The sequence below is a fragment of the Podarcis filfolensis genome (assembly GCF_964270895.1).
Source record: "Podarcis filfolensis genome assembly, chromosome: 14".
In the NCBI taxonomy this organism is placed as follows: Eukaryota; Metazoa; Chordata; class Lepidosauria; order Squamata; family Lacertidae; genus Podarcis; species Podarcis filfolensis.
In genome coordinates this window covers 29,909,201-29,930,810 of record NC_139616.1, presented here as the reverse complement: position 1 = coordinate 29,930,810, position 21,610 = coordinate 29,909,201, and the positions used below count along the sequence as shown (strand labels likewise).

General features: G+C 46.4%; 1 protein-coding gene and 1 long non-coding RNA gene across 4 annotated transcripts; both read left to right on the top strand.

The window, feature by feature from the left end:
- The first annotated feature begins 2 nt into the window (after positions 1-2).
- On the top strand, positions 3-17,702 carry NPW (neuropeptide W). Of its 2 annotated transcripts, XM_083585991.1 has the most exons (5): positions 3-137; positions 397-498; positions 10,166-10,285; positions 13,659-13,819; positions 17,197-17,702. In XM_083585991.1, the coding sequence occupies exons 1-5, from the start codon at positions 99-101 to the stop codon at positions 17,210-17,212; spliced, it is 438 nt and encodes a 145-aa protein (XP_083442117.1). In that variant the 5' UTR covers positions 3-98; the 3' UTR covers positions 17,213-17,702. The 2 variants fall into 2 exon arrangements, with proteins under 2 accessions (XP_083442117.1, XP_083442116.1); XM_083585990.1 differs by lacking the exons at positions 3-137; positions 397-498; positions 10,166-10,285 and having other exon boundaries at positions 13,012-13,819.
- LOC310749336 lies at positions 1,217-6,478 on the top strand. Of its 2 annotated transcripts, none has more exons than XR_014541574.1 (3): positions 1,217-1,403; positions 2,047-2,142; positions 5,370-6,478. It is a non-coding gene; the product is annotated as an uncharacterized lncRNA (long non-coding RNA). The 2 variants fall into 2 exon arrangements; XR_014541575.1 differs by lacking the exon at positions 5,370-6,478 and adding an exon at positions 3,364-4,149.
- Positions 17,703-21,610: the final 3,908 nt, after the last annotated feature.

Sequence of the window (21,610 nt, the reverse complement as noted above, 5' to 3'; positions counted from 1 at the left end):
CGCACGGGTAGCAACTCCCGCGTTTCTAAGTTTATCTTCCCCGCTTCCCTTTTTCCCGGGGGGAGGGGGCCTGAATTGCGAGCTTCCCATAGGAACCAATGGATAAAACGTTTCAGCACAGGTGCAGCTGGACAGCGGTTTGTGTTTCATCCTCCCACCACCAGTAACTATCATAGCTGTCAACGTTTTCCCTTTTTTAAGGGAAATTCCCTTATTCCGAATAGGATTCCTCGCAAGAAAAGGAAAAAGGTGACAGCTATGGTAACTAATAAGACTGGAGCGGATGCTCTTCTTTCTAATTCGTTCTGGAAATTTTCTAATTCGGGCCCTGAAAACACATGCACAAAATTTAAAAGGCTCGTTCTGCGCTTATTTACATAAATATTTTTTTCTCAGGTCTTTGGTCAAAAGAAGCTGCCAGAGTCCTGCTCTCAGGTAAAAAGACGTGGCACAAAAGGAAAACTGACTGGGAGGAAGGAGGAGAAAGATAAAACTCAGGTACAAGTCCTTAGTTGCAATTTATTCTAATGATTAGCTGGGGTGGAACAGTTCAAGGAGAGACGGGGTCCCCAAATTGCTGGCCTTTCAGCTGCTTCTATGGAACCACCCTGCATCCCTTCTCTTCTCTCCTTCCAGCTGATGGAAGGAGCCTGCATAGTTACCTTCCTGAGCTCACTGGTTTTGAGCTAGGACTCCAGCGGGAAATGTTATTAGACTGCCCTTTGCTGCAAGCTAGGAGTTTTGCAGAGGAGGCGGGAGACGGACCTTGGCTGGAAACCCAAACCAGATTCAGTAGTGGAACAAATTTAAAAATAGAAAACAAGAAATACCCCAAGGGGAGGGGGAATAAAAAATTGCAAGAATAAAATGTTGTCCCAAGCCAGCCTTCAGCCTGCACTCTGGGGTTGCCCCCAAGCAGCAAAATGGGATAACTCACAATATTGGCATTTGCATTTGATCTGGCTAGCAGGTCGTTTTAAAAATTAAGGCCTACACCCATCTTGGCCGATATCATTTTTTGAGAGTAAACACGGGTACACTAGAATCATAATTTTAACATTGAATTAAACATTGGACAACTTTCCATTGGAAATTTTGAAATGTCTTTCAGTGCAAACCAGGAAGTTCTCAATCGATGGATTAGTCCCTATTTCTTATCTCTATACTTCATGCACCATGTCCTCTTAAAATGACGCTCTAGCACGGTGAGCTTCTTTCTCTTTCTTTCTAGTGTAGAGAGTCCCCATCCATAGAGCTGCATATTCAGGCCGGCCGCTATATCAAAATATTGTAGAACGCCCCCTTCAGGCACTCAACTGTATTTGCTCCACAGACTTCAATTTGTTTTGCGGCCATTTTCTCCTCCCAAGGAACTGTGGGAACTGTAGTTTGATGAGAGGAAGGTATGACTATTTAACAGAGAAATCTACAGGGCACACTCACTCAAAGCTACATTTCCCAAGAGCCTTTGGGAAAAGGTCGTGGCAGTTAAATTGATCAAAAATGGTTATCAAGGTTTACCAATGTATTGCAGTGGTTAGAATGTTACAGTGGGACTTGGGTTCAAATCCATGCTTGTCCGTGAAACTCACTGGGTGACCTTGAAACAGGCTAGGCAGTGAAGTAGTGACTATTTCTCACAGAGTTGTTCTGAGGATTAAATGGGATATTGTCTGGGAGTAAAGGCAAAAATATTATTTTTCTAAATAAGAATAAGAATAAATCATCTGTAAAGTTCAAGCAAGTTGAAAGAAAGGATGGTTATACATTACTAGGCCTCGGTTTGAACTGCCATTTTGTAGAGGACATTTGTGCTGGCCCAAAGTTTATTTTTATTCCACATTAGCCTCAGGCCTGGTATAAAGTTGCATCATCGTTTGGGGTGTGTCATGACATGAAATGTACACGTATGAGATTGTGTCCTCATTTTTCCTGTACAAATTCTGCTTTAGGGCATTTCTATCATTTCAGCTAGTGTGGCATAATAAGCAGCATTATCACTATAAATTTGTTTGCATTTCATTTTTTGTCTCATTTTAATAATAGGAACAGAGGAAGCTGCCTTTTGCTAAGCCAGATCATTGGTCTATATCTAGACCAGCATTGTCTGCACAGACTGGCAGCAGTTCTGCAGGGTTTCAGGTAGGCAACATTCACAGCACTACCTCGAAATTCTGCCAGAGGATTGAACCTGGTACCTTAGGAAATTTTACTGACTGTTGCATTTTTATGGTTTGTATGTTTTATTACATTAAGCAGTATTTTTAAAAAACAAATTCTATTATTTTAGTCCTAAAGGGTGCTGTCCAAAGTGCTGGATATAAGCCAAAGAGTTCTAGATTCAAATCCTTTCTTAGCCATGGAGACATCACCACCTTTCAGCTTACTCTGCCCAATAGACTTATGAGAATGTGTTTATTATTTTTTTTTAAAAAAATATCCTGCTCTTCAGCTATAAAAGGCTTGCAGAATGGCTTGAAAAAAAGTCAGTCTCTGCCTGTAGGCTTACAACCTAAAAACACACAGCACAAAAAGAAAATGGATTGTGAGAGGAGGAAATTTTAAAATTCAGACTCATGTGCATTGTTACAAGTTCTAATGTGAAAACCCTCTACATCTGCTCCTCAAATAGCTACCTCTTGGTTGCCAGTTCATTTCCAGGCCTAATTCACGATGCTCATATTAGTGTTTGAAGGCTTGAAATACCCAAATATCTGAAAGAGATGTATATTTTTAGATTCTATTTTTAGATGTATATATTTTTTATGTTCTATTATTGTAGGTTGCTTTAAACTGATTTTAATACTGTGTTTTAATTGTAAACTGGGACCTTAGGGCGAAGGATGGATAATTAATAATAATAATGGTGATAATTATGATGTTACACGCCACCTCAATCTCTGAGCAGTGAGACTCCAGAAATTCTAGGAGGTTATACAGGGTTCGATTTCCTTGGAATGAAGGTCAGCAGAGATTGTGGAGTCTTTAGGATATATGGCTTTACTTACACATATAGACAACCTGAGCATAAGATGGAGGGTGTCACAGCAATAATATCCCAACTGATCTTGCTTCTTCATTAGTCACAGCTTGGGATCTAGCACAGAGTGAGCACATCTCTGTGTCCCAGCTTGCTTACAAAACTCAGCTCACACACATTTTCCTGTTGTTTTCCTACCTAGCAGCTAGGAGGGGTGGTGGTGGAAAAAAGGCCCACACATAAGCCTGGAGGGCCCTGCCGCATATTTGTAGCTCTTGCAATTTAGCTCTTTTGGGATGCCAGTGAGGACACTTCAGTGGGTAGCTAAGGCCATTGTCCTACAGAGAAGCTTGTCTGACTAATTCAGCAACTTCCTTTGTCAGGTTCTAACCTTCACTGGGTGCAGGACCCCAAGAACGGGAAGGGCCTCAGGGCCTCATCCAGACACACCCCGAAAACCCACAAGAACAACACTACCACCACCAAGTCAGTGAAAACCAATAAATGACTGCATTAAGAACCATGAGCAGTGCAAAGTGGAAATGTTTTAGCACCTCAAAAACCATTTCAAAATGCAGAATAATATTTGCCCTTTTTGAAAATGCTTTCAGGGGCTCGCAGGCATACAGGGCTCTGAGCGTGGGGCAACTGGAGTGTAAAGGAAAGTGTTAGGGGGCGGAGAGGTGATTAGGAATGACTGGCTGCATGAGAGCTGTAATTACTGCATAAAGCACTCCATGCTAGCAATTACCCCTTCCCTCCCCTGCCCCCAGTCTCTGTCCCAGATTAATGATACTTCTGCCACTGTTTTCCATGTCAGAGAAGCGCCCATCCAATTTGGGAAAGCAATTAGTGCGAAATGAGACGGCAGCGGCTGACTATAATGGGCCATCTTAAGTGTCACTTGTCTGTGAAACTGCGCAGGGACTCGAGTGATGTATCCTGCTGAACAGGGCATTGTAAATATGCCATCATAATGAAGCTACACACACACACACACAAGCAATGCTACTTGTCTCAGTCACTCCAACAAGCAAATTGAGCAGAACTACAAACTGCCACCACCTCCCACTAGACACTGACTCGGTGCCTGTATGCTGTCTCAGGAAGGCAGGCTTTGCCAAACTAGGACCCTCTGGATGTTTTGGACTATGATTCCCATCAGCCACAGCCAGTGCATGCTGGCTGGCACTGATGGGAATCGTAGTCCGAAAGATCTGGAGGGCCCCAAGGTGGCAAAGCCTACAGTGAGGGCTGTGGCCTACAGTTTATTATTATTATTAATAATAATAATAATAATAATAATTTTATTATTTATACCCTGCCCATCTGGCTGGGCTTCCCCAGGCACTCTGGGCAGCTTCCCAAAAAATTAAAATACTGTAATACATCAAACATTAAAAACTTCCCTCAACAGGGCTGCCTTCAGATGTCTTCTAAAAGTCTGGTAGTTGTTCTTCTCTTTGACATCTGGTGGGAGGGCGTTCCACAGGGAGGGCACCACTACCGAGAAGGCCCTCTGCCTGGTTCCCTGTAACTTGGCTTCTCGCAGTGAGGGAACCGCCAGAAGGCCCTCTGATTCCCTGGAATCTTTTTATTCCCTGGAATCTTTCACCACTCGGGGATTGGGGTGGCGAGCAACAGCAACATTCAGTGCTCCCCCACACCCCTGCTTTCAGATGCCACAAGATTTTCTGGGTTGTATCGGAGCAAGTTTTACTCAGAGTAAAAAATGAAAATGAAAAATGCAATGGGGCTACTCTGAGTACAACCACTATTGGACACACCCCTTGCTTGTTTTTGCTGCAGCAGATTTAACACAGGAAAACTCTCTGTAGCTAGATCCAGATTTCTTGCTGGCAATGAGTCTTTTGGCTGCCAGAATTTTAAGATAAGATCTTACCTGAAAGGCAGGTACAAATCTCTTCTTAAAAACGTTTCCAAATGCAAATTGTATTTGAATTATAAAGATTACCTTTGCTTACATATATACAAGCTGTGTTTTTGTTCTATTCTTAATTATGTGTCCATTTGATATCAATGGCGTAGGCTGTCACTTTGTAACAAGCAGCACTTCCTGGTGGTATATTTTGATAGTAGCAACTATTGGTGCCAGTAAGAAAGGCTAGTTTCAGGCTTTTTGGTATGCAAAATATGATTGTTTGTTTTTAAGCAAATTATGTTTTCTAAAAGCTGACAAATGCTGCTCTAGATTTCCCAGATTCCAGATAACCAAGGCACACCTTTTCTACATTAAAACAGGGGTACACTTTTTTCTTACATCTCCACCCCACCCCCAGTTTACTACTTTTAGAGTGTAAAAGATTAAGAATTACCGGTACCTGCCCTCAGAGGACCTTGCTTCACCCTCCCTTTGGTTTCTGCACAGGCTGCTGATCTGGACCTCCCTTTTGTCCAGAAGGATGCAAAGCCATGGGCAGCGACTCACGCCAAAGTGCAACAGGCACCCTCCTCTGGAATCAGGCAATTCTTCAGCCTCTCTGCTTTGGCAATGAGTGACTGCTGCAATCCATGCAAGGGCAGGGCAATGTTACCTACCTGCAGTGCTGACTGATTGGAAGAAGGCAAAGGCAAAGCAGTGACTCATACAGAGAAGCAGCAGGCAGTCTCCTTCAAGGGTGGACAATTCTGTAGCATCTTTGGAATGGAGGAAATTGACTGATTGATCAACCAACCTGTGCTCAGTGCAGCGAGTCAGCTGGCTGACTCCCTAGCAACAGTGCTGAGAAAGGCCCAGTTGGTCTCTTTTGTGAATGGGGGCTATAGAAGCATTTCACTTTTTGATTTGTTTATTCCTTCCGGCAACTATGGTTTGAGGAGAGATGTGAAGGAGGGGCAGAAAGTAGTGAGGCAGGTAGCCTGGAAAGAACATCATGGGAGAAGCCTACATCTGATGATAGCTAATCTCTCTCCCTCCTTCCCTCTCATTCCCCCAAGCCATCGAAGTGGTTGTAGAAAATGGCTTTGTTATACCGACTGCCTGAATGAATCACCCCAAATTTAGACTTGGTGTTGTTCACAGTTTAAAAGCCAAATAGGATTATCCTGTGCCGTCCTCTTTGAGGGCTGACTCACTTCATTCTTCATTCATAACCTGGGGGATGTGTGTCTATATAGCCCTTTCTAAGAAGCATTGAGTGGGGTGTGGGGTGAGGAGAGGAAATCAGTGAGTTGCAATTATGTACAAGTGGGAACCGCAACCGAGTGTTGCAGCGCACTTCCTCACTGCTTAACATGAGTGCTCCTGAGCAGCCATGCCCGCCTCCAGAAAATCCAATTTCCTTCCTCTTACCACCTAGTTTTCTCAATCAGTGAATCACATTTTTTTATGAGGTGGCCACATAAAAACAAGATAAAACACCAAAGTGATGTGTGCGATTTTTAATATAAAACAAGCTAAGCTATATCCTGCATGTTATAGTGATTAGAGGGTTTGACTGAGACCTGGGAGACCAGGGTTTGAATCCCTACTTGGTTATGAAGAAGGCAATTAAATCTTTCCCTTAGAATAGATCAGCCAATATTTGAGAACAGTCAATATTTCCTCCACACTGTCAGTATTTTGCCTGAGTATGTCAAACCAAAGAGCCCTTTGGTTGTGAAGGGGTGTTCAGTTGTTGCTGCTGCTTGTATCAGTTACAAAACTATTAAAAGAAGTCACACAAAATACCTGTAAGTTGCTTAGAGACCTTTGGATAACAAGCAAAAAATAAATACCAGAACTTAAGGTATGCAAACTTGAAGTGGATCAAAGTGCTCTGTCTCCTTTTTAAAAAACCCAACAATCCACTTTAAAAAAAAACCCCAAACCAGACTTTTGTAGTTTGAAAGGGGCAGAGAAACATATTTAAAAGTGTGTGGGGTAAATGAATGACTTAACAAGAGGACTGGTAAACACCTTACAAGCAAATCAGAATGAATGCAGAATAATTGTCTCACAATAAAATCAGAACAAATGCTCCATAAAGGCCTGATATAGTCTAACCATTGCATAAACTTTGGGCAAGCAAATCAGAACGCTAAAGGAACCAGACGTTTGAAGGAACCACAAGTTGTCAGAATAATCTTGGCTGGTGTTATGTACTGAGTTGAATAGGATCCAGAATGCAGCAGTCTGATTGGTCCGCAGAAGCCACCCAATCCAACTCCAGGTGGAAGTGAATCCGCAACCTGATTGGCCTACAGGTGAATCCCAGAATTAGCCAATCACGTGGGGCCCATTGTGTAAATAATGCATATAAAGCAGACATTTCGGGAGAACTTCCATTCCTCGCTACTCTGAGCTGAATAAAGAGCATGAAATCCACACTCGACTCAGAGTATATTTCAGCAGGACTCTTAGAAGTCAACACATAGACCAAGATGAGCTGGAGGACCATCAGCACCCTTAATCTAAAGGTTAAGAATGTATTTTGTCTGGTTATAGCCCCGAAGAAGAGGAAAATTTCCAGAAAGACCTAATAATTACAATTTATCGCCAAAAGGTTTGGGCACCATGAGCTTGACATAACTACTCTTCTGAAGAAGGCACAGGTGACCTGAAGATGTATTAAAAGAAACAATGTTTGAAGGTTAAGGAACAAGCAAGCCCCTCATTCATCCATTTCCAACACAATTATGTCTTCATATCCAAATGGGTGGTGTTTGTGAAAAGGAAGTGATGACTTTATGCAGCTTTTCTGAACTCTATGACAATAGCATTTTTAAGAGGCAGAAAACCACCCACCATCATCTCCTGGCCTGCTCTGCCAGCATTTCTGGCTCATTTCCTTTAAACAAGGCATTTGTAAGGCAACATAGCATTTACACAAAGCTGTTAGTAGAGAGCAAGTGGGGATTATGCAGCAGAGGGGGCTGAAAGCCTGGATCTCTCCATAGGGAGGTCCCCCTCTGATGCGTCAACTCTTATCTCAGATGCTGAATCACCCCTTTTTGGCTCTTGCTGAGTCAGGGTCTGTTCTGGGGTGGGGCAGTGGGAACAGGGGCGGAGGCAGGCACCCTAGAGATTTATTCCTCATCTCCATGCTGCAGCTCAGAGATAAAACGCAATTCCAGAGCAAGGGAACATTCATAAGTATGTCATGAAAAAAGGCATTTTATTGAACTCCAAGGAATATCTCTTCCCTTTGTCAGGCTAAATCAGCTTTTGCCAACCTGGTGCCCTCTGGAAATTTTGGACTACAATTCCCATCAGCCCCAGTCATTGATTTGAGCCAATGCAAGACAGCCAGTTCCACATGTTATGCTTTTAGATTTTCTGTGGACACATACACACTGTACATTTAAAGCACATTTAAAACACATTGCTTCCCCCAAAGAATCTTGACAACTCTAGTGTAAGAGTGCTGGGAATTGCAGTACTGGCATACTATAGTTCCCAGGATTCCTTGGGGGAAGGAACGTGCTTTAAATGTATGCTGTCATGCTATAGGAAAATGAAATGCACGCATAAATATGATACGTTGTATAACTAAATTGCTGTCTTTATTTTCCTTTCCCATTAACTTTTCTAGGTTTCTTTGGGGAAATGAAAGTGAGCGGTATAAATATGAAATGAAACGCTGCCGTGCTTGTGCCAGCCATTTATTATTTATTCCATAACAATTTTGTTTCATTTACAAATCACTTCCCATGAGTCAAAGCAATTCATTTATCATATTTGCATCAAATATTCATGGTGTTGCAAGTTGTGGGTTTAAAGATCAATCAAAGGATGGGCAGTGTTCTGTGTGCTGGAATCCCTGGGATTACTGGTGGCAACGGGTCATCTGAACTTCCCTCTCCTTTTTGCTGTGGCCACAGGAAGCCATAGGGTGGGTGAGCACTGGGGGGGAGGTAGAGGGGGCCCTGCCACCCCATCCATGCACACACACCTTTCAGACATTGGGCTGAAGTGGGAGAAGGGCCATTGCTCACTGGGAGTGTGGGAGAACACTTGCTTTGCATGCAGAAGGTCCCAGGTCCATTCCCTGGCATCTTCAGGTAGGGCTCGGCGCAACCCTAGTCTGAAACCCTGGACAGCTACTGCCAGCCATATTGCAGGTCCAATTGCTTCATATTGTGCATCATGAAGCAATTGGATGCATAAAGGCTGGCTCCTTTTGGAATAAAAATGGTCCAGACCCATCATTATAATTCAAAGCATTGCTAACCAGGACTTCTTCAAAACAGGTACGAAAACATCAGTCATACATCCAGATAATGCCATTAAGCATATGCTTATTCAAGCATAAGCTTTTCTTAAAATATATATAACAGAATTATGATCAGAGTAAAAATCTAATCTGTCTCTTCCATAGCTTGCATTAGCCTGCATTCAGCCTAAGGCTATGCAGCTCCTGGAAAGGCTTTATTATTACATCCTTTGTTGTCTCTGTGGCGTCCAAGAAAGACTAACAGGCAACTCCATTCAAGATGGAGATTTGCAATGGAATACCCTCATGTGAACTAAGGTTAAACACTCACACGAGTGCTAGCAGAGAGCATCAAATTTTAACCATTAACTCAGTTAGAAGCTTAGAGAACTTCAGTATGGCCCAGTGGAATTTTCTAGTGCTAAACCCTTTCAGCAATAAATGTCTAATATACTTACAGGCATTTTCCATTTTAGTGTGCAATTAAACAACTATACTTTCCAAGTCACTGTACACAGTACAGTACTTATTGGGACATGAGTGGCACTGTGGTCTAAACCACTGAGCCTCTTGGGCTTGCTGATCAGAAGGTCGGCGGTTCAAATTCCCGTGAAGGGTGAGCTCCTGTTGCTCTATCCCAGCTCCTGGCATCCTAGCAGTTCAAAAGCATGCTAGTGCAAGTAGATAAATAGGTACTGCTGCAGCAGGAAGGTGAATGCACTCTGGTTTCCATCACAGTGTTCTGTTGTGCCAGAAGTGGTTTAGTCATGCTGGCCACATAACCTGGAAAGCTGTCTGTGGACAAACACTGGTTCTCTTGGCCTGAAAGTGAGATGAGCTCCACAATTCCATAGTCGCCTTTGACTGGACTTAACCGTCCAGGGGTCCTTTACCTTTACCTTACCTTTACAGAGCACTCAAAAAGATGGATCAGTGACCTGATTAAATACAAGTCAGAGCTTTCTACATTCCTATTTAAATCAGCCCTTTATTCAGAATCATGAGGACTAGAAACTTACTTTCTTTTTAGGGGAAGGAGCATAGCTACTGCTTTGCATGCAGAAGGTCCCAGGTCCATTCCTTGGCATCTCCTGGTAGTATTGGGACAGACCCTCCTGCCTCGCCACCTGAAACCCAGGACAATAATGAGGTAGGAGGACCAAAGTTGCAACTTGATATCAGGCAGCTTCTGCACCAGCCTAATAGATCCAACAAGATTTTGCTTTTGATCTGCTCTGCCTCTTCCCCTTTTGGTTCCAGCCAACCGATTCCCATTCATATTGTTAGGTTTGTACTCTAGTAACTTGCTCTGCTGTCTTCCCTTTTCCTAATGAATGGGAAAGTGATGGGCACTCTTGTCACACGGCATACGCCAGACCCTAGTCATCTGCCCTTGTTTAATCACACATGAATTAATATCACAACAGCAAATCTCTTCCACACGCCTGGCAAGGTTCAGCTAATGAGGCTGCTCGATCGTCAGGCATCAAACCCAACAGGCTGTGAGATGTTCCTCCTGCCTGTCTATGTTTGCAAAAGCTGTTGTCTGTGCTGGAGAAAAATGCAGTTTAATTTTCGGGATTATTATCCTGTGGATGATGAACAGCCTATGGCTGTTTTCCAGCCCTTAGGGGCTGGAACTGGGGGGGGGGGGGGAAGCAACTCAGAATTAGATTTGAGCTGAGGAAAGACGAAGGAGGATTCATGTTTGAACTCCTTGGTGGCTGCCACTCATTTCCTTAGAAGCAGGATCCTTAGATCCTTAGAGTAACCTTGTCTCCATCAACACAGATGTCACTAAGGTGGAAATAATAGCACAGGGAAACAGTGCATAGTTAAACTACGGAACTCGCTCCCACAGGAAAGAGTGATGGACACCAACTTGATGGCTTTAAAAGAGGATCAGACAAATTCATGGAGGAAGGAGGAAGCTATCAGTGCCTACCAGTCATGATGGCTATGTTTTGCCTCCATGGTTGGCAATGGGGCATCTGTTTGGCCACTGTGAGAACAGGATGCTAGACTAGATGGGCCATTGGCCTGATCCAGCTTTCTTATGACCCGAATGGCTGAGAGGGTCAGAGCATCCTCACTACATAGATAGGCTAACATTTAGGGGTTTTTGATTCTGAGAAAAGGACAATTACAGAGCATTTATTAATTGGGTGGAACAGCAGGTGGGGCTGAATGTGGCCCTTATAGCCTCCCCATCTGGCCCTTAGAACTCTCCCAGGCTACACCCCTCGTCGTCGTCCCCCAGTGCTTTTTCCTGGCTGGAAACTGTCCTTGAATGGTGTGATGATGCCCCTCACTTGCTTTGTTTATCAGGCAAAGATTTGAACTAGATGACCCTCGTGGTCCTTTCCAACTCTACTGTTCTATGATTCTGATACTGAGGAGCAAAGGGAAATGTGGGAGCTGGGAGAGGAAAATCTCTGTGGCCTCTGCTAGCATCATTTCTCAGCAGAAAGATGAGAGGGGCAGTGCGGGTGGAGGGAGGTGTTTACACAGCTCCATGGAACAAACTCCGAAGCTTGTTTTAGATCTCACTCAGGGCTCATTTTGCTTTGAATCACTGCAATTTATCCCCGTTTCCCCAATTCCTCTGGGACAAGAGCAAAGGCAGACTTGCGCTCAGCACCCTCTCCCTCTCCCACACATGTACACTCTCTCACACACCCCACATACCCCACACAAACCGGGCCAAGATCTTGGGCATGGATGGTCTTCTTAACAGATGTTCACTTATCTTATTTCTTCCCTTGTTGCCCTTAATGAAGCTGGTGAGCCCACAAGTGCCTTCACCCTCCTCCCCACTGTGGGGGACTTATCAACATGGGGCAGGGTGTGTGTTTGTGAGAGAGACAGAGTGTGGTGATATCACCCCTTTAGGATCAGTTTATGGGAATGGGTTAGCACTTCAGAAATAATGAGCTTCCATACAGCTGTCTCCCGTTAAGGCTTCCAGGCCGGTGTCACAAGGTAACTGGGTGGAAGAGGTGAACGCCCATGGTCTAAGTTCCCATAAAACCTGGATTGGCGGGAGTTCTCAGCAGCCAGCTAAGCCGAGGTCAGCATCTATTTGGGCTTTTGACAGCATCTTCTTCTGTTGCTCAGCCTACTGAGATTTAAGTGTAAGTGTTGATGTTCATTAGCTGGATAAGTTAGCGTTTCTTGCTTTCTTACCTTCTGAGCTATTTTAATCTGTGTAATTATTTGGAGTTTTTCCTCCCTTGTGGAGTTTTGTTTTAGTAAAGTCTGTGTATGATTTTATGAAATTTGGTCTGGTCAGAGTTCCTGAACCCTTTCATTCTGACCACGCTTTTCGGAGCAAGGGTCATCCACCACACAGAGAGGGAGAAGATGTGCCCAGGACCAATTCCTGTTTCTGCTCCAAAGTTGCAACAACCTCCCATCCCGTGAACCTCCTGCTCTTTGCAGAGAGTGAAGCCGCATTTAAATTTCTCCCCATTTTGTTATTCCCCTGATAAATCCCCTCCTTACCTCCCCACAGCTCTATAAGCTCCACTGGGAGTTTCTGAGTTCGTATCCAGCTATCTAAGCATGCTACAAATATTCCATTGTGTGTGTGCGCATGCAGGAACAGCCCCAATCCTAAAAAGTACATTTCCTTGGGAAGGGGGCCCCAGACGTCCCTTGCTGCTGAGAGTTCCAAGTCATGATGTTTAGGAGCTTGGGCTGACGACAGGCCGAAATCCAACTGATCCATCATCCTTTCCTGGCACAGCTGCAGTGACGGAGACTCTTGTGTCAGTTGAATGTCTGCCTATGGAGTTGTGGCAGAGAGGGTGGTACCTCCCCTGGGGGTGGAGAGGGTGGGATGAGGATGCAGACTCCAGCTTGATCATCATGTCAGCTGGGGAAAGGGTGGAGCCAGAGGGAGGGGGTTCTCCCTCCACCACCCCCTGCCTGCAGTTATATACAAGTTGTAGAAGCAGCAGCAGCAGCAGCAGCAGCAGCAGAGAGAGAGAGAGAGAGAGAGAGAGAGAGAGACCTCCTCCACCTTTAACTCACAAAGGACTAGCATCTTCTCTTCGAAGCAAATAAGGCAGCTGCCACCCTGCTCCTGAGCCCACCTGAACCGGGGCTGAACTTCACCTGTGCTCATGGTTTTATGGCAAGTCTCCCGCAGGCCCCTATGGAAAGCCCTGGGCTTCCTGGGCTTGATCCTGCTGGTGGCCCCAGCAGGCGCCTGGTACAAGCATGTGGCCAGCCCCAGGTACCACACCGTGGGGCGAGCTTCAGGGCTTCTGATGGGAGTCAGGCGCTCCCCTTACCTGTGGCGCCGGCAGGCAGCAGAGGGCTCCCGGGATAGCCTGGAGGCTGCCCCCACCCTGCCCGTCAGCAGGGCCACTCAGTGGCTGACACTCCAGCAGGCAGAGGAGGAGGAGAGACCCTGGACCACTCTGGATCTGCAGCCTCACCTGTCCTCCCAGGTGGGTGCCTGGAAAGATGCTGCTTCTGCTGCTGCAGGGGCCATCAAGAGAACGCTCTGGCCTCAGGCCTCGCAGAAGAACCATGCCAGGCACCAAGGGAGGATCTGGGCAGCCCTGTGCCCAACAGGATGCCAGGAGGCTCTCTGGCAAAGCCCCGCCATGCACCCAAAGCTCCTGGAAAGGCTGATGTGGAAGACAGGACAGCCCAGCACATCGAAGGAGGCCAGGTAATTGGGCACAGTAAGTCCAGAGTCTTAAGCCTCAGAGGGCATCTAGGACATAGCTGTCAACTTTTCCCTTTTTTAAAGGGAAATTCCCTTATTCTGAATAGGATTCCTCGCAAGAAAAGGGAAAAGTTGACAGCTATGATCTAGGATGCAGCATTTGTAAGACAGATGAGCTTCCCCTTGACCCACTTCTAGGGGGTTTCCTGACAAAGTTTTAATATTTATGGACAAGGGTCATGCCTCAGTGGTGGAGCATCTGCTTGGCACACAGAAGGGCCCCTTCCCTTTAGTAAAAACCCCCTTTCCCAAGGTTGAGGTTGCTATCCAAGGAACGTTCCCACTGAGAGAAATCTGATTATATGGGACAGGGCATTGGAACGTAGAAGGCTGTCTTAGACCAAGTGGGACCACTAGGTCAGTGTCTGGAGGGAGCTCTCCAGGGAAGAGTCTCATCTAGCCCTGCCTGGAGATGCTGCAGACCAAACCTGGGACCTTCTGCATGCAACGCAGGTGCTCTCCCACTGAGCTGCAGTTCTTTCCATTAAGGCAAAGGAAGCAACCTTAAACTGAGTCAGACTGTTGGTCCATCTAGCTCATTATTGTCTACACTGACTGGCAGCAGCACTCCAGGGTTTCAGGCAGGAGTCTTTCCCATTCTTACCTGATGATGCTGGGGATTGAACCTAGGACCTTCTGCATGAGAAGCAAGTGCTCAGGCACTGAGCTGTGGCCTTTCCCCTTTGAGTTTTCACATTAGACCCTCCTGACAGTGCAGCATGTTTCACAAATTCAACCAGGTGGCTACCTGGAGCAGAGCTTTTAGTGGGCTGGCTCCCTCTGGAATACTCTGTTAGACAATTGCTCAACTGTTTGGTGTTTCTGATACCTGCTCAAATCCCTTCTGTATACCCAGGCAATTTCAGGATGTTGATATTGGCTGTGGCAGGAACAGGCAACCTTTGGCTTCTGGACTCCAGCCCTCATCATCTCGTAGACCATTGGCCCTGCTGGCATCTGGGGCTGCTGGGAGTTGGAGTTCAATGACACCTGGAGGGTCACAGTGTCCCCATCCTTAGGTTGTGGGCACCTACTGATCTGCCAGGTTTTTTTTTATCACTGTCCTTTTCTTTGAATGCCTTATTTTAATTTTTATGCATGCTGCTCTGAGAGCTTTCTGAATAGGCAGAGGTTTATAAACACAAATGAGCAACAGATAGCGATGGGACAAAATTACACTGCTAGGAAAACAACAGAGACCCTCCTTTCAGCTTCTTAGAATCACAGAATCATGTGTTGTAAGGGACTCAAAGGGTCATCTAGTCCAACCCCCTGCAATTCAGGAATTGCAGCTAAAGTATTTGATGGTCACCCAACCTCTGTTTAAAAACCTAGAAGGAGTCCACCACCTTCCAAGAGAGTCGGTTCCGCTTTCGAACAGCTCTTACTGTCAGAAAATTCTCCCTGACGTTCAGTTGGAATCTTGTTTCTTGTCATTTGAAGCCATTGGTTCAGGTCCCAGCTTCCAGAGCAGGAGAAAATAGCAAGGGCACAATCCAGCCAATTGTGTTTTGGAACAAGAGGTATCAGCAACCAGGGGACTAGCTTCCCTTCCTGGCAGAAAGTCGAGAGAAAAGGCCAGGGCTGCGTATTCTGCCTCGAAGATGAGAAGCCAGGCTGGGGTTTATGTGATGTCTTTGAGGAAGACAGATCCCAAGGAAAAACCTCCTCACTCTCCCAGTTCACTTAGGCCAGTAGTGAGAAAGAAGGCATTTCCCACAAAACGGAAATGACCACGGGAGCCCTTCTTCTGGCTCCACAGTCCTGAAGGGGAGAACATTTGTTTTGATCACGGTAGTGTTTGCTGCCCTAGGGTCCTTTGGGCAGGAGGGTGCGGTATAAATTTAATTGAGCAAAATGAATGAATGAATAAGTTGGCTGTGCCTGTCCTTCGCTCTGGCTCCAGCCGATCTTGGGCTCCACAAATCCCAAAGGAGCACTAGCCACCAGTGATGCAAAAGTTTAAGGCTGCTAGCCTAAATACGTAAGGATTAATCTCCAGACTCTCTACCATCTTGGTTGCCCTCCTCTGCACATGCCCTAGCTTGTCAATATCGTGCAGCAAGAGGAGAACTGTTAGATAAAGAATGTTTTTTTCAGATCAAGGAGTATGCAAGCTTTGGAGTTCCACTGAACTCTACAGCAGGCAGAGTAGACCCTTTATACCTATCTATAAAGAACCAATTATGCAACATGCTATGTGAAGGGAAGCTGCCCCTCTTTTCTTCCTTCCTCTTTCGTTCCCCTTCCCCTCCACACTGCTTCATGTCTGCACGGACATCACTGGATTTCTCATTACCGTATTTTTCGCCCTATAGGGCGCACTGGCCCATAGGATGCACCTCGTTTTTTGGGGGGAGAAATGAATAAAAAAAATTATTTCCCCCCCCCTCAGCCATGGGGCTGGGGCAGGGGAAGCCCAAGCTTCCCCTGACCCCAGCCCCCAGAACAGGCTGCTGCCCGCAAGCCTTGCGAGCCTGCGGGAACTCCCCCCAGCGCGCAAGGCTTGCGGACACCTGCGCGAAGCACGGGGCATCCTCCGGAGGGCGCCCCGTGCTCCGGGCTGCAGGCTGCTGCCCGCAAGCCTTGCGAGCCCGCGGGAACTCCCGCCGGGCTTGCAAGGCTTGCGGATAGCTTCCTGAAGCCTGGAGAGCGAGAGGTGTCGGTGCGCACTGACGCCTCTCGCTCTCCAGGCTTCAGCGAAAGCCTGCATCCGCCCCATAGGACGCACACACATTTCCCCTTCATTTTTGGAAGAGAAAAAGTGCATCCTATAGGGCGAAAAATACGGTACTTGCTAATGCAACTCTGGGCGAGTTACAAAGGGAGGTGGCAATGGGCCCCAGTGCCATGTATTATCTCTGAGATTTGCTCTGTTGCATTTTACCTGCATGCAAGACAGCCAACACTTGATGATGCACTCGTCAATTGAGGGGAAGATGTGTGTGAACCTGCCCATAAACGCCATCTAATGTGCTGCTGCTGTGTACAGGAAGTGTACTGCAGACTTTGCCAACCTGGTGCCCTTCAGATGTTCAGGACTACGACTCCAATTGGCCCCAGTCCACACAGCTGAGCGATGCTGGGACGGGTGGGAATCCAAAATATTTGGAGGGCACCAGGTTAGTGAAGGCTGGCCCATGACACGAGGGTGGAAGTAAATGACCTAAGAGCCTCAGGTTCCAGCCAGGAAGGTATTGAGTTCTCTGGGTAGAAAATTGTCCATTTTGTTGATGTGGAAAACGGAGGCCAAATTAGAAACCGTGAATTGCTTGAGTGTATGCGGCAGAGAACTAAGACTCTCTTTTCCCTCCATTTAGCGACCCTGAGATCTAATCTCTGATGAGATGAGGTACCCTGCTGAAGGAGTTGTCTGAAGCAGACTGGTGGATGAGCATAGAAACTGATTCCAGTACCTGAGAATGAAAGAATTTTGGAGCATCCTTTCGGAACCATGCATAGTCACACATCCCCAACCAAGGGAAGAAGCTGTGAAACCCCTAGTGTCATATAATTGTGTGGATTCTCCATCAGCAGCTATAGGATGCCTGCACTTTCCTGGTTCCTGGGATCGGGGCCAGAAGCTTTTTGATTGCCTTTTTCCAACAAGTAGGGGCATGGGTAGGAAGAGCCCTGTTGCTGTTCTTCTTATTATTATTTTAACCAACTTCATGCTCACATTTTTTTGGGGGTGGGGAAACAAAAGTGATATATTGTGTTGTTTATAACGGCTTCTCTGCAATATGGTAATATGTATTCATGTTCTCTCTCCCCACACACCCAAGGATGCTGTACTAATTAAAAACAAGATTTAATGAAATGAAAACCCTGTGCTTTCTTGTGTTATCAGGATGAGACAAATTCTTGAGGACAGCGAGATGATTTCTCAATTTAGTAGCGAACTCAAGGGAGTGATTTCAACAGGATTGGAAGCCAAATGGGAACACTGAGGAAGGGGGGGGGATCAATAGGCCAAGGGGAACTCTGTAGTTAACACAGAGGTGAAACAAATCTTTGCATGTGTTCTAAAAGGAACAAACAAACAAATATGGAGCCTCCCCCCCAAAAAACCACCAGTCAAAAAGGACTGAGCATGCCCAGTAGCCATAGAATTTGGCCGGAAAAGAAAAATAGGTGTATGTGTGGGAGGAAACGCAATGGAGTATTCTGGAGAAGGGCGTGGTGGACGGCTGGTGTAACACTGAACAGGATGTGGAATTTTAACAGCGTAAAGTCTTGCGGCATGTTAAAGACCAATGGATTGTTTTAGGGCATGAGGGGGTTTTTTGACTACAGTTTGCTTCATCAGCTACATTGAGGGCTATCCTCATTAGGAAAGGTATGCCTGTTGTCAGGGAATCAGGAGCAGGAGCACTGGGGAGAGAGGATTGGGAGAGCGAAGGGGAAGAATCCGAGGGCAGCGTAGGGGAGTATGACAGTGGCCCGAGAGATTCCATGAGCTTCTCCAGCGAATCAGAAGATTCCCAGAAGGGGGCGCCGATGGTCAGGGCAAGGGGGGCCCCAGGGGGGACGCACCAGAAACAAGGAGCCAGAGGGGAACCCCAAAACAGCAGTGGAGGATCGGGACCAGTTTCCCCACCAGAGCGTAGTGGGGGGGAAGAGTCACATGTGTCAGGGCCAGCGTCTCCTCCAGAGAGGGAGTCAGGGCTGACCACGCCTCCATTGGAGAGTGGAGGAACCGAAGGGAGGTCAGTTGCAGCTAGCCCCCCCCCCCGAAGGGGGAAGCAGTGACAGCAGCAGTGAAACGGTCAGGAGGAAAGCTGCTGGCTGGGCGCGCGCGCCAAGTTCAAATGTGCAGGCGCGCGGGAGAGCAGGAGACCCGGATGGGGAACCAGCTCCTAAAGCCCGCAGGAGGGAGGGAGACGGCTCAGGGGAATCAGCCTCAGAGAAGGCTAGAAGGGGCGAGACCCCGGCGGGCAGGCGGACCCAGAGGAGGAAAGAGCAGCGGAAAAGGTGGAGCAAGGCTAGAATCTTAAATTGGTGTCAAGGGGGAGGAGACTCAGACGGAGCATCAGCGGTCTGACAGTTGAGACGTAGAGCTGCGCGCTGCGGCTCTGGAAGTGAAACTGAACTTCAATAAAGACTTTTGTACTTAACAACGAAGCAGCGTTGGTCCTTTGTGAGCTGGGACCTAGGGTAGCTCTGACACCTGTATACATGAGAGTAAAGTGGGAAGGGAATAATAGAATCATCTAATTGAAGAGCTGGAAGGGACCCAGAGAGTCATCTAGTCCAACCCCCTGAAATCCAGAAAAAAATGTGTTACCCATCTATGGTCAATGGATCCAGCTACTGCTTAAATTATTTTTTTTAATCAATCTGCTAATGAACAAACAGACAAGTACAAACATGACTAAAAGAAAGAAAACAAATATTAAAGAATTTAAACCATAAAGCATTACAGCCTGGAAGAACAAAAGTACAAAGATATGGCAAAGGGATTATAAGGTATTAACTCATACAAAGATTCTTGTAACAAGTAGTAAAGATTTATAAAAATAAGAGCAGTGCTTTTTTTCTGGGGGTACACAGTGGTATGCATATCCCTAAACATTATGTGAATTTACGTTTGGCCTCATTGAGGGGCAGTATTTCAAAATGAGTAGGGAAATGAGACTACTCCTAAACATTTTTTTAAGGAAATAAAGCACTGAATAAGAGTATTTTCCAGCTGTGAGTTCCATCATTACTATATTTTGTACTAACTGAAGTGTCCAGACCGTCTTCAAGGGCAGTCCCAAGCAGCACACATTGCAGTAAAGTATCCTAGAAGAGTGTGGAACTGCACACAGATCCACTATTTACCAAGGAAGGGGGCATAGTTAAGACACCAGGAAAAGCTTTCCAGCAGATATTCAGATTATTGGAAGCGAGAGAGACTTGCTACAGAGAGGAGCAGCTGCTTAGAAAGCAATTCTATTTCTCCCTGGTTGGTGCCTCAGCTGCAAGTGAGGTTTTGGGGGATGTGCAGAAATGCTCCTTTCTGAGAACGGGACTCAAAGTGGCCTCTATTAATTCCCCCCTCTCTTGTTTGCTCCCACAGATAGGAATTTGCGAGATTTGTGGCCTGTTAATGTCTCACATGGGGAAGGGCCTCAGCTGTGGAGCCGTGTCTGGATCTCAGAAGCCCTTGCCCACAGGGGAGAAGTAGATCACGCAGAAAGGCAGTGGCTCTCAGATGCCAAAGTATCTTGGGCTGCCAAGCCAAGGAAAGCAGGAGACCAGTGGAACACACAACACTTCACCAAATACACACCTGCTTCAGACAAGCCGGCATTTGCCACACATTATGGGGGGGGGGAGGGGAGGCAGATACAGACTGTCTGCACACATTAAAAGGGAACTGTACTTTCACTGAGGTTGCTAGGAATTGTCACCCTGTGAGGTGCAATGTTCTAAATTTCCCAGGTGCCAGGTGCGTTTTGCTTCTGGACACGGGTCCAGTTGTGACTGTGTGGAGATTTCTGGACGCCAGGTTGGCGACTCACATCTCCATCGAGCCGGCTGATTTGTGCACAGCAAAAGAGGCACGTCTTATGCTTCTGAGCTGCCACACGAATCATGGACATCTTAGTCCTGGGCATCTTGGTCCTCCATCATCACATCAAGGAAAGGAAGTGCAGGGCTGAGTACAGATACAGTGGTACCTCGGGTTACATACGCTTCAGGTTACAGACTCCGCTAACCCAGAAATAGTACCTCGGGTTAAGAACTTTGCTTCAGGATGAGAACAGAAATTGTGCAGCAGCAGCGCAGCAGCAGCAGGAGGCCCCATTAGCTAAAGTGGTGCTTCAGGTTAAGAACAGTTTCAGGTTAAGAACGGACCTCTGGAACGAATTAAATACATAACCAGAGGTACCACTGTATATCCAACTGAGCTGCAGACTTTCCACAGGCCATGCAAATGGAGCTCACAGACCACAGTTTAAAAACCTCTGCCTAGTTAATACCATTTCCACTGTGTGTTTCTCCCTCTTGTATACTGGGATGAGTGAATTATTGTAAGAGCTCCAGTGAGACCAGAGAATCGCAGAATTGTAGCACTGGAAGGAATCCCTGGGGTTATCTAGTCCAACCGCCTGGTTGACATGCCATTGTTGCGACCCTGGTTTAAGGTGCCATTTGGCTCCTAGCTTATAAATCTCAGTTTCTAACACTGTGTAAGGGGCAAACTACAACCCCCAGGATTCTTTGGGGGAAGTCAGGTTCAATCTCCGATGCCATCGTCCAGGTAGGGCCAGGAAAGGCCTCTGCCTGAAACCCTGGAGAGCCTCTGCCAGCCAGTGTAGGCAACACTGAGCTAGATGGACCCATGGCCAGATTCAGCAGAAAGCAGCTTCCTGTGTTCCTTTTTATATTCCACAATTCCAGGGCAGAACACCTGCTTGGTGCCCAGAAGGTTTCAGGTCTAACCCTCATTATCTTCAGGTAGGGATGGGCATATCCTCTACATGAAACCCCGGAAAGCAGCTGCCGGTCAGTGTAGAGGACTATCCTGAGCTAGGCTGAACACATTGACTCAGTCTAAGGGCAGCCTCCTCTCATCAATTCAATCTGCAAAGCTTCTGGTTCCCATAATGAATGGCACTTGACAGGTGAGCTTTAAATGAATCCATTAGGCTCCCAGCGTTTGCCCTCTTGTTTGTGCCGCTATATCTGCCTCTCAAAGGACACTGTGGGGAAGCAGGTTCTGCCTTATTGGGATGCAGAGAT